Source organism: Xyrauchen texanus, chromosome 21 (assembly GCF_025860055.1).
Source record: "Xyrauchen texanus isolate HMW12.3.18 chromosome 21, RBS_HiC_50CHRs, whole genome shotgun sequence".
NCBI lineage: Eukaryota > Metazoa > Chordata > Actinopteri > Cypriniformes > Catostomidae > Xyrauchen > Xyrauchen texanus.
In genome coordinates, this window is record NC_068296.1 from 33459865 (window position 1) to 33477927 (window position 18063).

Here is an 18063-nt window from a genome sequence, read left to right on the forward strand (position 1 = left end):
CAGGTAAATGTTGCAAGAAACTACAGTAAAAAAAGCAGTTGATATGGGTCATGAAAATTAATTATATTCATCTAAGTCTGGCATGTTTTACATGACATGTAAAGCCATAAAAGCTATTTGGTGAATGGGTAACTTGTGCTTCACTTGACAAAATAAAAAAAAAGACCCTTAATCAAAACAACCTGCTAATGAGAGACAAATTGAAATAGTAACTAAACAGTAAATGAACTTGTTAGATCAAAGGCTTGTGCTTTAGCTAAAGAGATGTCAGTCTCTTCAATCACAGCTGTGTTTATGAAGCTGGCTTCCAGTTTTGAGCTGGTAAACAAAATGATGCTGGACCAGCGACGGGCTGCTTGAAAAATCCTGTTCAAAATACAGCTTCTATAATATCATGCTACCGTCTTTAAAATGATGGACAGCGAGGGCAGACAAATATAACTACAATAACTAATACAAAAATAATACAATAACATTTACAGATTTTGGATGTAAAAAAGTAAAACCTTACATCTCACATGTCATAGGCACTGCAATTTGTATAACACAGCACACTGACATTATTACAAGATTCATCATAAAACTAAGTGACAAATGTACAGTTATTCATTATGTGGTCTAGTTTAGGTGAAATCAAGGTGTGTATGAAGTCTAACATTGAGGATTAATAAGTAACATAGATGTTCGCATATTTCCGTAGGGAATTGGCAACAGCAGAATTCCACAGAATTTGAACGTGCATTAAATTCTATATATTCCCCACCCTTTTGGTGTTCATTTTTTATTTTGACTAATTAGATAATGCTTTCAGCTACCATCTCCATATATCACATGTAAACAGAATGATCACAAAATTAATTTGAAAAGAGGTCAACGTTCTACTGCTGAAATCGGTCTGTGCTTACTGAAATTCGAATCACTGCCCCCAATGGCTGAAGCTGGTATTGTGGTTGAATGTATGGGCAAGAATGAAATACAGATTCTAGATTAAATGTCCAGAGGGTGGCACCAAAAGTGAAGGTACAATCACCAGGAATGCATATTTTATTAACTCTTCCTACTAACCCAAACCCTAAAATTGTTTATGTGAACATGATTGATTCCTGGTTACCATGGAACCAGAACCCATGTTTCGGAGGTTTCCTACGCAACTCACTGTCAATAGTGCAAGAGCTAAATGTGTTCATGTTTGAACTGATGTAAAAATGTCTGATTGGGGATGGCGTTTGTCAGTAATTCAGCTGAATGGGGTCGAAGTTAACATTATCTTTTGGATACTTAAATGCATTCACCCCCAAAAGTAGTCCAGGTAATGTAAAAGTCTGCATATTCCATCTAGGCCTGCACATTAGTGAGCAGATGTAGTATTCATCCAGTTTCCTCCTTTTATGGGTCCTCGTGGATTGTCTACGTGATTACAGCTATTCGGCATCCTAATCTCTCTTTACTTTTGCAGAGCCGTGTTTAAGGCATTCAAGAGAATTAAATATTTCATGACCAAGCCATGTTAGATTCTACTAATGCATTTTCTTATCTTATTTTTTTTTTTTTATCAGGAGGGTGATATATATGCAGTTAGGTAACTTATTTGTCTCTGGAAATATTTTTTTTTGGTGAACACTGCCCTTCATTTTACAAACATCTAAACTCAATAGTCTGGCAGTCCTGTCTTGTGAGTGGCCAACACAAAAGACAAGGCTCTGGCTAAACCGAACAAGGAGCAGTTCAAAAGAAAAAGAGACACATGCCAGAAATTACGGCTTTGTAGCCAGCCAGGTATGTCGACTTGTGTCCATATAGCTTGATACATTCCCAACTGTCAATGATTTTGATGTTTGATGCAGTTTCACTTTCTTGTCACCCTTTGTTGACGCCGTTATATTCATTTAACTATTTATTAAATGTCTGTAGCCAACATTTAGGTTCGAGAAAGGATTTAGAAAGGATTCATTGCTGCAATCTAGCAACGGATCAAGTGGTTTTTAAGATCCAGCAGTACATAACGTGGTGGTTTCATGCCTGTCTGTGGTGCCCATTTTTCTGGGCAATGGGAACCAGTCTCTGCCATGTGTACCTCTGATCTCACTTTGGCTCCAGACATTGCACATTTCCGTTGTTTCATTCCCATGACCCATGCCTTTAACGCTACCTGCTCCAAGAAAAACGGCATCCATCAAAATGCTCTAAATGATGGTTGACATTAGCGCTAAAGGCTTGTGAAAACTAAACATTCCCATTGAACCTGTTCATATTTACAAGATTTTGAAAACATTGTGACCTCATAAGTGACCACTCCACATAACCAACTCTAAATAACAAATACCCTGTCTTTTATAACACCATATTATACAGGATTATCTATTTATTCCCAAAAGGGATAGTTTACCTAGAAAATAAAATGATTTCTTCATTTACTCACCTTCATATTGTTCCAAACACAAATGACTTCCTTTCCTCTGTGGAACGGAGAAGTTTTGAAGAATGTTCATGCTACTTTCCTGCAAAAAAGTAGTCTATATGACTTGTGCACAATGTTCTCAATCTTCTGAAGTCATATGATACATTAGTGTGAGGAACAATCTTAGTTTAGTCATTGATATTGCCTTGAAAATCTTGCTTTAAAGTCATGATCACCATTAACTTCCATTCTATGGAAAATAGCACCTTAGACATTCTGTTATAAATAACTCCTTTTGTGTTCCACAGAGGAAAGAAAGTCAAACATGTTTTGAAAGATATGAGGGGGTGAGTAAATGATGACAGTTTTCATTTTTGGGTGAACTATTCCTTTATGAGTTTCAGAGGAAATGGACTTGGATAAAGCATTGCTATGTAGACACTTCACATAATGGCACATTCTGGATGGATGGACAAAGACCAACTAAGACTGGCATGGAGATTTGTTTTTTTTTTCCCTCACAGACATCTGCTCCTCAAATGTTCTCATCAGTTTTCGCATCAGAGGTCGGATGCAGTATATCTGTCTAGATGCTGTTCCTACAGGTTGCATGCTTGATTGCAGTGTACATATGACAAACACTGCAGATCTGTCGCTCGGCTCACAATGTTGAGCCCTCATAGCAGTGTCTTAAAATAAATACTGTTTTTGGACAGCAGTCAGAACCCATTTGCTTTTTTCCATTGGATCGCACTTTTTCAGGACATGAATTTAGCCACTGCATGCCACTTAGTCAATGGGTCCTCTGGATGATGTGTTGCATTATGGACAGCAAAATCATGACAATTCCAAAAACACAATAGTGCTAATTTGACCTCTGACCTCATAATCACACTGTAATCACATCTGTAAGAATTGCTAATATTTAGTTCCAAGTTTTTCTGGTAACCAACACCACATAAAAAGCAAGATTATAAAAAACAAACAAACAGAACAACCCTTTAAAGAAAAGTCAGTATGGTAATGAGATAAAAAAGACAAATGAACAATAAAAAGATCGTACATCCAGTGTAAGACTTTCACAATATGACCAGCAATATACCCCTTCCCAAAACAGTTACAGTCTCTTTTATACATTTAATACATTTATAATAACAACAAAATGAGACAAAAATGATAATACACTGTAATAGTTTTCAAGCAACCTGCCTGTCCAGCTTAAGTGGATGTTTATTAGCCTCAGTCATTGAGATTTCCTCTTGCTGTCGTAGCAGGTTCATCTTAAAGCATGTTGATATGTAATGATGTTGATGTGTCGATGCTGCAAGCTTTTTTTCTACAGCTGTTTATTTCGATGGTCTCTGATGGGGGCGGAGGTTACGGGGTCAGGGCGATGGGTGAGGTGCAGATTGGGATTAAACACATGGAGGGATGGGGTTCTAGTGATGGAGGTGGTTGGGTGTGGTTGGATGCAGAAGAGGGCAAAACTTTGTAGATTTTTTTTTTTTACGCTTTGTTGCATGCCACTCTAAACGTACCACTCTTTCTTTGAAATAACCGAGCCATCGGTTTGGGAGACCATATCGTCGGTGATCTCAGGCTCGGGGTCGTATTGGAAAGCGAGAGTCCGTTCGTCATAATCACGAGTTTCACCTTCGTCAACGGTGAAGTAGGGTCTCTTCAAATCCTCAGAGTTGCCATCAAAATCCCGATCACCACCCTCGAAACCACCGGGTCCGCTTATTTGTGCAGGCTTCTTTTCATCGTCGGAGTCATCGGGGTACTGCAGGTTCTTGGGCATCGGAGGATGGGCGGGCATGCCACCAGCCTTGCTGTATCCATTGCCGAATACGTGTTTTTTGGTGCTGTAGTCGCCCTTAAAGGTGCGCTGGCGACGCCACAGGAAGAAGACGAGCAGCGCGATGGCGGCGACCAGCAGAGCCACTCCGCCGACTGCACCGCCGATGGCAGCGCCGGAACTATGCTGCACCAGTGGGATCTCACTGCCATCAGGTGACGACGGGTAGTTAGGGAAGTCTGGGAAGGGAAAGACAGATGGAAGGGGAGAGTGTATCAGTGCTCTGGTGGGAAGGAGGTGCATTTGTGCAGGTGCTCATTTTTTGATGAGGAAAGGAACACAGTGAAGGATAAACAAAAGGGAAGACATGAAGGAGCCCCTGCCCCACCAAACCCACCACCTAAAAACAATCCATTAGGACTGCTTTACATAGAAAAGTAAGCTCTAATGTTCACAGTTGCATGCGTGTTATGCATTCGCAAAAAAAGAACAAGCACATAGACCATCTTGTTTGCAAAGATAATGACCAGAAGTCTTGAAACTTAGGGCAACTACACACTTCAGAAAGCCGTTACGGAGTGTTTGACAGATAGGAATGCGTAAGATGCTGAGTCAGTTTGAAATCAAGCGGAAATACAGCTATTCTGAATTTCCAAAAACTGGACCCAACTTTTAAAAATTTTAATTGGTCAACAGATGTCTTCATCACAGCGTGCTTTGCGAAAAATAACACATTAAAGTAATATTCCAGATTCAATACAAGTTAAGCTCAATTGAAAGCATTTGTGGCATAATGTTGATTAGCACAAAAAATGATTTCAAGTCTTCCCTCCTTTTCTTTAAAACAGCAAAAATCTGGGTTACAGTGAGGCACTTACAATGGAAATTAATGGGGCCATTAAATTACTGACTGTTACAAAGGTATAGACATAAGACGTAAATAATTTTAGTGTGATAAAATAGTATATCAACCTTTTCGGTGTAAATGTATATCCAATTTGACAACTTTGTTGCCATGTTAATGTACAGTAAGTGACAAATATTTAGAAGTTCATCCATCAATAGCAGTTGTCAGCCACAAAATGACAATTTAAACAACTTTAAAGTTCAATTAATGCACAAGTTTTAACAGAAGAATTAATGTAAGTGCTTTTATAAAATTATAAGCGTATATGCTTCAAACATTTGCCTCATTCACTTCCATTGCAAGTGCCTCACTGTAACCTTGATTTTTGAGGGATGATTCAAAATAACTTTTCTGGTAATTAACATTATGCCACAAAATGCTGTTGATTGACCTTAATTTGCATTAGAAATGGAATATTCCTTAAAAATCCCATTAATTAGCTAAATTTACTATAATGGCAAGAGATTAAGACTTCTTTTCAAAGAATATTTCTTGGATTAAATGTATTTTTCTAACTCCATTGGCAATTTTTACTTTCTTGTTTTGAGATAAAATATAAAATACTAATTAAGAAAATAATATTCTGCAGTATGTTGCCGCAAAAGTTAAAATTGTATTAACTTTGGATGGCTTAAGCAAACCGCTGCAAGTCTTTGCGACACACCATTCCTATTGAAACAAATGGATTCACAGCATAAAAACTAGTGTGTAGGTGCCCTTAATCATTTAAGTTATTCACATAAGCATTCCTTTAATCTCTCTGGTAAGTAAAGCTTGTGCTCACAGACATGATCAGAGCCTATTTTCTAAGAACAGTAACCAAAGTGCTCCTTAAGTCCGACCTCAAAACCTCAAAAACCATGATTCATATTAGTACAGATGGCTCTTCTTTAAAGCTCTTGACCAGGCTGGATTATATTGGTTTTATACTCTTTTATTCTACATGCAATGAAATATAATAATTTTCCTTTTAAACCTATGAATTAAAAAAACAGCTGAATACCCATACTGTCTCAGGTGAAAGGCAAACCAAATACTACCCTTGAACTTTCAAAAGTGAAAAGCGTCTCTCAAATCACTGATGTGGTTTTTACAATCATGCTGGAACATGATTCCAATGCAAGCCTGCAGTACCGACACCCACAATACATAGTTATAGCTGAGACATTGGTTGTGGTTTTGTTTCCAAACTCATAAACACCATGCATCCAACAAAGCAAGTCACATACCATGTAATAAGGCCATGCAAGAAGTCAGTAAGGCATTTCTCAAAAGCTCACCCAAAGCACGGCGATATGCATACAGAAGTAATTAGAGTTGGAAAAGAGATTCATGCACACGCTTACATCCACACAAAAGCAAGGCATGCATTGCAACTTTTTTCAACATAAGATCATTTACAGTTGCTGGATTAACAGTTTGTACGCTTACATGTTGTTTCTCAAGACTTTTCATTGTATGCAACATCCCTTGCAAACCTAAACACCACAAACCAAAGCCTTACAACAGTGCAAAAGTCTACCTATGTCTACATACAATATATCACACAAACTCTACCTCTCATACCAGGTGTGTCTCATTTAAGCAACAAGCTATACAATTTAATATATCTTCCATATTATTATGAATTTCTGTACTAACTAGCCTAATCCACTTGTCCTCAAATTCTTGTAGGTCAATTGGTAAAGCATGGCACTAGCAACGCTAAGGTCAAGGCTTGAATGCTTTGTAAATTGCTTTGCTGTTGACAAGACGATTTGTCGGTCACTTAGTTTCTATTTCTGTTTCATCTCACACTATATTCTCCTTGGTACAAAATCAAACTCTGTATTAAACATCAATTATATTCTGATTGGCTGTGAATTGTGTCTCGCCACAAAGCATTTTTGCTTTCACTGTGGCCCGTAAATTTCCTTGTTGCTGTGTGGCGAGACACAATTTGCGTTGCACCAAAAACAAAGACTTTTGTAGAATTTGAAGCCATTTCTGAAAACGAAAACAGCTTAAAACTGGCTAAGGTGGTTGGCAAGCTGAAAAGTGCCCAAAACCCCTTTAAAACCAGAAACAATGGACTATCTTAACCAGCTTGGCCAGGCTGGGATACCACCTATCACCTAACGCTGTTCTTTTTCTGAAGGAAAAAGAGAACGAGCAACCAGCAACTAGACAAATTCACCCTTCACATACAGTTGTGTTAACAGCACACTACATCTGATAACAACAAGCATCATATTTCCAGTCTGAAGTCTATGCCATTTACATTTGCTAATAGAATATGCTGGTTAAAAAGGTCAGCCGCTGCATTGTGAAGGTTCCTGACTGCCGTATGCGACAGTGACTTATTGAATATAGGCAGTAATAAGGCAGTCGGGGTGAGCTGCATTTGACACATTCTAGCTACTTAATGAGATTCCATCCCAGACCTGGCAGAGTACTGTCTGGTATCCCACCGCACATGCACACGCACACGCACACACACACACACACACACACACACACACACACACACACACACACACAGTGATGGTCAGATATTTCTCATTGACAAGCTCAGACAGCTTGTGAAGGATTACGGTCATAAAAAGCAAAAACCTCTGGGGATTCAATCCATCTCGTCTCTTAATCGAAAAATATGAAGTTAAATGCTAAAAGGGAAAAGAACAAGGCATAGCGCACTTTGAGAATACACACACACACACAGACACACACACACAAAACAAAAACAACATAGCTAAGTTAGCTTGATTTAACTTTTTGTTGCATTCCAAAATGTGTCAGAGCAAAATTCATAGCGCAAAATAAAAGGGCTTTAGATTTTCATATTAACCGCAACTTTCATTTGAATGATCCTGATATTGATTCTTAAAATCGCAAGATCAGTCTTAATACCCAACCCCCTACAATGTGAGTAAATCACACACATATGCAACCAAATGTCATGATACGCAACTAAAAATGTCTTAGATTAGCCACTGGCTGTTAATTTTTAGATTTCTCTCGCCAGCGTTGGAGTAGAATATTATATAAAAGTTATATAATAGGTGTGTGTTGTATGAACCTACAGAGCTGAAATATTCTTCTAAAAATATTAGTTTGTGTTCAGCAGAATCAAGAAAGTCACATCTGGGATGGCAGTAGGGTGAACTATCCCTTTAAATGATGGAACACTAATGATAAAATATCATTCGTAAAATGTATATTTTAATAATGTAGCAAGGTACCAAGAAGCTTCTAATTAACATCATTAGTGGAGAGATGTTCTTGTATAAGCAAAAGGGACAGTATAACTGAAATATAGTGGTTTGAAACAATTATTTGAATCAAATCGAGAGCTTGTGAATCAAAATCGAATCAGGAAATGTGTATCAATACCCAGCCCTACAACACAATTCCACCTTGCATTCTCAGCATTGCTGGCAGACCTTTACATATAGCAAACATTTACGTACAGCTTTCTACGTACAACTACCATCTTTGCGGAGCAACAATTTAAAGCGAATCTTTCTGAGTATGTTCCATCTTTAAAACATGTTTAGATCCAGATAGCTACCTGAATAATAACACATTGTGTTTAATGGTATAGTCATTTGAAGGTAACACTATTAACGCTAACATTAGCGCAAGAACACACATCAAACATCCCTATTCAAAAGACCAAAACTGCTGGTAGCTAGTCCAGCACTAGACAAGCACTAACCAGCCAGGACCAACATGGAAATCCATACCACATTGCAACATGTCAACCATGCATTAATTTCTGCACATGAGCATGGAGTATGATTCTGGCCAAAAACAAACCAATGATTTTGCAGCTAGCAAGAAAGTCAAGTTTGTTACTCACTATAATGACAAGATAACAGAAAATACTGGGAAAACACAGCTGCCACACCACCCATCACACACAATGGGTTTTCAAACAATGTAATTTTCTGTTTTAACTCTATAAAACAATTATTTTTACAGCACCTTTCATTAATGTTATTGTCAAATGCTAAAGCGAACTGGGTGCTGTTTCTTAAAATGGTGGGTTCAAAGAAACAGTCTGCCATCAGAAGTCTTCCTCTCAATTTAATTACTGTGACACTGCACGGCAAAAGTCATTCAAGCAAAGGAACCCATTTATGTACACTCTACTGCTCCCTCTCCCTATTTCTCCATCCTTCTCTTCTTTCTATTCTGGGTTTACTCAGAGAGCATCCAAACTGTGGTTTGGCCGCCGGTGATCTGGCCACTCTCTCAGCTATCAGCTCTCAAGTCTTAATCTGCCCTTTAATGGGATTAGACGTACTGGGGTCTTCATTATACAGAGAGACAGAAAATCCACAGGATTGGAAGCAACAGAGTTGAAAGCAACACAGCCTTCTTTCTCTAATTCGTTCCACTTTCCTTCCTTGCACCTTTCTGTCAGTATCTCCTCAACTCTCTCCTCATCAATTTTTGTCCCCGTTGGTGTTTATTCCCCATTCTTTTTCTGCTGAAGGCACGTGTTTATACAGCTACTATATTTATGACACAGCATTACCAGCCCCAACCAGATAGAGGCATTAAAACTGCTCAATGACCACCATGAAAAATTATAGCAGAATCTTTAAAAACTGAAAGGACCCTTACGAGGCCAATAAAGATCTGCAGCTTGTTATGATGCCCTTGTTAGGTGGGCTAGCCAATCACTTTCTCGAGCGCCACTCAAGTAGCTTTTTCAGTAAACCAAAAGGGATGTTTTAATGATGAGAAACCAGCATTGCTATTCACCAGTTTACATAGTGTTTTGGGTGCTGGTGACAGAACTCAAAACGATCTCAGAGCGATATAACGTGTATATGTGAACAGCAAAATTATCTTAGACCCCCTTAAAAGGTCCCAAAAATGAACGGGAGGTGGTTTGATTACTGTTCCTTTGCAGATGCTTTTGTGGTTCGATTGATTGTTGCTATGTGAAGTCCGTTTTGCTATTCGTTATGACATAAGTACCTCAAGGCTTGCCATACATAGATGCATAACATAATCACCTGATCGAGATTATTTTATCTAACTGCGAATATTGTGAACATTAAATTCCACAAAAATGTTACTGTCCAAATAAGGGAATTTTAAGCGAATATAGAAATGCCACGATTACCATGACCGCGTCGTTATTTGAGCATTCCAAATTAAATCGGGTGCAGTCAGAGCAGCTTCTGAAGAGCGCATGAAGATGAACTGCTTTGAAGCGCTGTGATATGCATGCCTTTTGCTGAGGTTCATGCCAAACTCTCGAGAAAATACAAGCGATTTTGATAGTGAAAGCAAAGCGCTTTGATTCACATAATGGCAAATGATTTGGGTTTATTAATTTAAAAGACAGGAAATCTCGTTTCGTGTTCGTTTATGCGAAATAAGTGTTCATGGGTTTAATCGGAGACCCTTAACTATTATGTGATTCCAAGTTAAATACATTACTACATATGGTGAATGTATTTTCAGCACACATACACCTTAAGAAGTATCACAATTTGTCATCATAATCACAATTATATGTATGCCAATTTATTGTTAGCCAAATATAATAATTGTGACTGCCAAGGGGTCTGACATCCGAAAGAGTTGTGGTATGAACAACAAAGGGTCTGAGATCACATCAATGTTAAAAGGACCAAAAAAGAAACTGGGTCCTCTTTTAAGTCCACTTATATTGTGAACACCAAAAGCACTAAGGTCATTTGCAGCTGGTTCCCTTTTTGGTCCACTTTAACTGAACTGGGTTTGGTTAATTTAAAACTGACTTGATGTGAAACCACCCTCAATGGTGGAGTGGTGGTGGTGTAGTGGTCTAAACCACATAACTGGTAAACTGGTAATCAGAAGGTCGCTGGTTCGATCCCCTTGTGTGCCTTGTCCTTGAGCAAGGTGAAAAGAATGGCTATGCTGATCCACCATCTATTTCAGCACCAAACCATCACTAACCAGCATATACCAGTCTAGATCAGCATGAAAGTTCAATGCTGGTGGAACTTGTCTTTTTAGAAGGGTTGATAATATTGAAAACAGGATGGACAAAAGCTTCACCACCCATGCAAAATGTCATTAAAAAAAAAAAAAAGTGCCAGTCTTATCTACTTTCTTTTTAGACAATTTTTTTCTAGTTTTTCTTTTAATTTCTTGAGGAAATTGTTACACGCTTGCCTGTGCAACCATTGCTGTCACAATGTTGAGTGTTGTAGGTGGTTGCCAGGATGTTTTGAATAGTTGTTAGTGCTTTGTTTGGAAGTATATTGTCCACCAGGCAATATTTTTTTTAAATCTGATCACTTAGACAAGTAATTATAGTAACATCTTCTCAACAAGCTGCAGTTTTTGTATCATTCATGTCCGAAGCACAAATGTGCAGAAGTAGTTGCTCTCTAAATCTCCAAAGTTTAATACTTAGGTTAGTTTTTTAAATCCCCAATTCTACATATGAGCAATAGTAATAGCAACAATAAATCCAAAACCTTTAAAGATCTTTAAAATGGTCCCATCAAGCTCACAAGGGCTTTGAGGCAATCAAATGCATGGGGGCCCTTAAAGACTTGATTGGCAAAACAAATCAATGGCAGATATTGCCTTATTCCCCAAGTCCTGAGGCATGATGGAAAAGAAAAGATGATCCCACACCCCTCATCACAGGTCTGGTTCTTCCTATCCTATCCTTGCCCTTATCTTCAACCCTCACTATCAAAATCCACACTTATCATCCAACCTTGACTAATCTCTTGGTGATGAATGGCCATCAATAACATTCTAACTTATAGTAAATTTGATTCATTGACAAACACAGCTGAAGGGAGAAAAAAAGTTACTTTAAAAGGTACTTTGCTCATCTTAGCTGGTCACCCAGCTTGACAAAGTTGGTGTTAAACTGATCTAGCTGGTCTCCTAGTATAGACAAACTTGTGTTTAGCTTGTCAGCCAGATAGCAAATACCACAAAACCCCTGTAAATCCATCAAAACAGACCAGCTTTATCAGCTTGGCCAGGTTTGGAGACTAGTTGTTTAGTTGCGAAGGCGGCAGAGCTGCCATGCAAGGTGCTAACCTGCCATTGGGAGCAACTTGTGGTGTTCATTACCTCGAGAACTGTGCCTTTAGAGGAAAATCCACATACTTTAAACTTAACCGCGTGTGTGGGCCTGTTGTTAAATCGTAAAGGAGTAATCATGTTACCACAACACTAATGATTTATCAGTAGCACTAGCTACTTTTCTTCATCAGATGGCAGAGAAGCAGAGCAAGGTGACAGACATGTATCGTGGCTACGAGGGGGGTGAAGGGGTATCTCAGACTTCATTGCCATGTCGCCAAAGGCTGCACCTGCCAGGAGATAGATAAAGCCTAACTCGCAGTGTGTTTCAAACTGCCCTGATACATTAAAGCTGACAAAAAGAACCTGCCTATTAACAAGCCTCTGGGAATATGCAGATAGTGCTGTAACCTTGAATTGCGATGGACAAACAGTTCCCTGGAGAGATTAACTGGTGGCAGGAAACAGCATGAACGAGTGTAATTCAATCAAGCAGCATGCATTTGTAAAACACGTGATTGCCAAAAATATTTTTCATAAATTTTGTAGAGGATGATTTAACGGCTTTAAAGGTCCTATTATATCCAAATTTGAATTTTGGGGTGATTCTTTAGGGTTATTCTCACGAAATGTGTCAATAATTGAATTATTCCCTAATCAAGACAAAAAATAAATAAATAGCCCACATTAAAGACCATTAAGATATTTTTTTTGCATTGTGACATTATTTTCTGGGACATTTTAGTCCCCAGTTCTCATTACTCTAATGTGTCCAGCTGTTTCACTTTTACTATTCCAATTGTTTTCGGATGATTCTCATTACTGTAACAGGCAGCTTTGTATGTATTACAGAAAAAAATGCTGTTTTAAAATATTTTTTTATTTAAATCAGCAACAATGAAAGGCAGTACCAGTACCAAGTACTACTATGATGTACAAATACTAAATTACAAATATAGCTGCAAGAAGAAATAAACAGGGTTCAAGCTTTTAGGGCCTTTAAGTAAATATGGACCCGATATTAAGTATTAATTAAAAAGTCCAAATGCATCTAAAACATTAATAAAGTGCCTACATTTTCTGGTAGTTGTAAATATACCCTGCCACACAGTTGCTAATTTCCTACAAAGTAAATTACTTTGTCAGATTTTTCTGATTCATAATGACTGGCTGATTTCTGTTATCATTTATGCTCACATTGACACCTTACGCACAGCAGAGTAAAGGAAACTCTTTGACGGGTTTAAAGACACTCAAGGACTTTCTTGTGTCTCCCTCTTGTGGACAAGATTGGTACTACATACTGAATTGTCCTTCATTGTTGAATAACATGATCATTTTAAAGTGTTGCTGAAAACAGAAATTGGTGAAATGTGTTACATGTCATTAGACTTTCCTGTTGAGCATGACAAAAATGACCAAATTTGAAAGAATAGATCATGTGGATGCTGCTTTGTTAACTGTTCAAAAATAGTATTTTCTATTTTCTATCATAACTTTATAAAAATTTGCACATGATGGGTTAATTCAATCCAGAACACAGAAACAAAATATACCTGGGCCCTTAACTCAAACCCAAACCCTAACCACCTTAACAGTAGCACAAATAGGATTTATAGGATTTAAGATATAGAGCCACCCTGCATGGGCACACGGCCTCGGAATGTTATGTTGTCCATGTGCTTTAAATTTTATTAAGTTTGAGAATTTTGTTCACAATATACAGGCCAAGTAGTCATTATAGGCCACACCCAAAGAACAATTTAACATATCACAATTATTTTGCTAACTTTTTTGTCAGGAGAGTCTCTAGATTTCATGCGAATCAGGGAAACAAAATTATTTGCTGCTGGTGGCCATTTTGGTTGATTTGTTGAATCAATCTGTTAAGGATATAATAGCACTTAAACCAAAGAAAGTGCATATTTAATTTGAACTTAGTCATCCAAACAACTGCGGAGAATTACAGAATTGAATGATAATATGTGTGTGCATCCTCAACATGGCCTGTTGACTATGTGTAACGGGTTATGTTTAGTTTGTCCTTTGCGTTAAGTAGATATTGATCAATGAACCAAAATGTATACACATTTTCGTGCGAATCAGACTAACAGCCTAGGAGGAGTTTGAAAAAGTATTTGTCCCAGAAAATTCTAAATAGCAGAAAACTTGTATAGACTTAATTGAATACGGTCCCATACGGTTGAGGAGATCTGATAAAAAATTTAAAGGTACTTATTATAGCATCACCTAGGGGTGGATGGGTGTTTCTACAGATGCCTGAGTAGTGTGTGTGTGTGTGTGTGTGTGTGTGTGTGTGTGTGCTGCCCTTATGTTTTTAGGGCAGAAAAAGAATAATAAGAATAATTAGAAAAAACAGTACAAATAAAACAGGGTTCCAGCACCTTGGTGCTTGGCCTCCAAAAAATGAATCCTAACATTTACATTGCGGTAATGAACATAGCATAAAGAGCATATTTTTTGTGTGTTGTGGTAATGACAATTGGGGGTAAAACGTGCATTACCTTCATGATTAATAGACTGTTAAAAATAGTTTGAGGTCATCAATATGCTAGTGTAATACTAAAAGTTTATTTGAATAGATATGCATTTAAAATGTACAGTCTTTCTCTTCCGGGAAAACAGACCATACATTTTGATGACTCATCCTGCACTAATGGGTGTATCATGGTTGAAGGCTGTGATGTAAACTAAAACCTATTGGCCAATTAAAAAATGTTTCAATAGTACGTTTTTTTTACTCACAAGAAAGAAAACTGCACCTGTCAATCCATTTAATGGGGTCTTTAAAATTATGTGTCACGATTTTTCTCTAGCTATTGTTTGCATTAATTTCCATTCATTTTCTTCATTAGCAAAGTGTCTACGTGAACGTAATCTTTTGTAACAATTACTAGCGGAGATACACGGTCGAACATATATTATCTGAGAACCATGGAACTAACATGAAAATGACAGTAAATAAAAAATCAAATGCTAAGCTCATGCTAATCAAGCGACTAACTTGAACAGATGCTAGACATCTTCTTTATAATTAACAGTTCGATAAATAAACAGAATATACAATGATATAACTTACATTCAGTCAGACATCAGGCGATGGCCATTATTGTCATAAATCTAAATGAGCTGATGAGCTGCATCTCATGCGAGATTGACAGCACTGCTGAATTTAGCTCGCCAGCTAGCACTGAAGCTGTGTGAAGCAGACAGCACTGTGTGAATGTGTGAGTGTTTATGTTGGAACGTGTGTGCGAGGGTAAATGAGGGGAATTCTAATTCTAAGCGATTCTAGTGAAGGGTTCACTGCTGCCTGATGCTTATGAGCATGTCTATACAGTACAAGCAGTATTCCAGAGAGGTAAGGTGTTCATGTTAAGGTATTCCTACTACCCATGTTTTACGTTCCAAATCAGTAATTATGCTGCCATAGAAGGCAGCTGCCTATGTAGGCAGCAAGCAGCTCACTAAGTTTTGGAAAACATTTGTTGTGAGCGAATAAAAGGAAGGGAAACAGGAAAAAGAGAATGACATAAAACGAGAGTTAGAGAGGGAGGGTAATGGAGGACGATGTGTTTACTCAGTAATTCAAGTGAGAGAGAGAGCGAGAGAGAGAGAGAGAGAGAGAGAGAGAGAGAGAGAAATAGAGAGAGAGAGAGAGAGAGAGAGAGACATTGCTTATTACTCTCCTGACTTGATTTGCCCACAAATGTGAAGTCATGGAAATGTAATGTTGCCACAAAAAATAAATCCTCATCAGGCTGCTAAACACAACAAGCAAACTTCTTCTCCAGCATGCCACATAAAGCTCTCCACTATCCACAGCTCTCCCCTTTAGCCAAATATGGCTTAAAGGAATATTCCAGGTTCAATAAAAGTTAAGCTCTATTGACAGTATTGACGGCATGTTGTCAATTACCAGAGTAAATAATTTAGACTCCCTTAGTTGGAAAAACTGTTATACACTTACAATGAAAGTCTATGGGGTAAGTGTTTAGTGGTTAGCCTGTAGGACAAATTTTATATGGTCAACCAATTCCGATTTTTAACATGCATATAAACAGCAAAATGAGTAAGTTAAGATTTTTGGGTATTTGTTTTGGTCAGTCACATGTTATATATTATACACATAATATATATATATATATTTTTTTTTTTTTTTTTTTTTACTGAGAGACTAGTCAAAATAAAATGCTGCATTAATGGGATGGTTTACCTAAAAAATGTTAATGTTGTCACCATTTACTTATGCTCATAGCATTCACAGTGAATGCTATTCATAGCGCCACATACACAGTGACAACTTTTTGTTTGAAAACGCATTGATTTTGCTACATTTACGTCTCTTATCCACACTGGAATGATGTTTTCCTCCACCGTAAATGGAGCAGTAACAAAACGCACACAGTTAACACATTCTTAGGAAAATGGAGAATTCACTAATTAAGCTACATTTACATCTCTCAACCACACTGAAATAGCATTTTCCCCCACCTAAACAAAGCTTTTCAAAAACACTCTCAATTACCACATCCTAGGAAAACTATGACGTTAAGAAACTGAAAACGTACCAAATTTTCCACTCATACACACTGGAACAGTGTTTTGTTTATTAAAACAAAAGATGAGGTTAGGCACAATGTTAGCATCTTTTTCCCCATACAATGAAAGTGAATGGTGACCAAGGCTTTCATTTTGTCTAACACCTACTTTCGTGTTCCATGAAAAAAGGAAAGTCGTGCAAGTTTGGAATGACATGAGGGCGAGTAAATGATAACAGATTTTTTTTTTTTTTTGTGAACTTTCCCTTTAAGAGTCTCTTGTGCAATTTTAGCCTTTAAATCTGAGCCTGTGCTGAGACAGATAACTACAAATGACAGAAAGAACTTGATATCGAGTAAAGATGACACATTCAATGCTCTGACCTGAACTGATGCGAGCATCCTCAGCTCAAGAGAGATTCTCTCTAGAGAGCTGGCTTGGATTTTTAGGCTGCCTACCAAAGCACTAGTCTAATCTCATTTTACAGTAGTCATAGCATCCTTGTATTAAACAATTCCACTTCCTGATAGATAATTGTAATGACTGATTGTCAGAATGGCACATGCTTGGCGCTCGCAGAACATGATACAAGCACGGCTTTGCATTTCTAAATTGATATGCATGAGAACTTGACTAAAACAAGTTAATAAGTCGAATTAATAATAGTTTTTGCAGATGAGCTGTGCTGTCTAACACAGACATGCCCTCTTCATCTGGCTGTCAGCAGCAACCGGTATCAGGAGAGAAGTGAGGAGGTGAGAATATACTTTATGAAAAGAGGAAAGGGTGCAGGGGTAACCAGCTTCATCAGCTAGGTTTTGCCCTTGAAAAGCATGGCTATTCCACCATCTAAACCAGAACCAAACCAGCAGCATAAACCAGACTAGACCCGTCCAACATAGTTAAGCTGTTCTTTTTATTTGGGTACTTATACGTTTACTTACAGATTATTTTAACCAATTAATTTACATGAACTGTCTGAAACAACCAATTCACTTGGATTTCCCAGCGCTACATTTGAGAGGACGGTTTCGATAAATGCATTTGCAATTAAATGTGAAAATTGTTGTGTTTTGTGATGCTACACAGCTACTCATTGGAAAAAGTAGGTTGATACTGGAAAAACTACAATATTATAGCTGAGTTCCTGTTACACTAATGAAAAATGTAGTTAAGTTAGTGGTGTCGCTAATTTGAGTAGCTAGCAACCATCCCAAACACAAGCAACTGGACATAAAACATGCTAAACAACCCAACACTGTAGCAACCTAATAAACAAATGCCCTGGTAACCACTCTAGCATCATAGCAGTAAGTAAAAATCTAGTTTTATTTAATTTCAAGATGACAACAGGAGGCA

At 37.8% G+C, this 18063-nt stretch overlaps 1 protein-coding gene across 2 annotated transcripts in view; it reads right to left on the reverse strand.

Annotated features, from left to right (window-relative positions):
- LOC127661927 (nectin-1-like) overlaps positions 1–18063 on the reverse strand; it is a 296333-nt gene that overhangs the window by 161595 nt on the left and 116675 nt on the right. The window contains exon 6 of one of the 2 annotated variants that reach the window (XM_052152891.1): positions 2764–4435. The exons of the other annotated variant lie outside the window; for it this stretch is intronic. Coding sequence (XP_052008851.1) covers positions 3927–4435 — 509 coding nt within the window. The 3' untranslated portion in view covers positions 2764–3926. Of the gene's footprint in view, positions 1–2763; positions 4436–18063 lie in introns of those variants that run through there. 2 annotated transcript variants of the gene reach the window in all.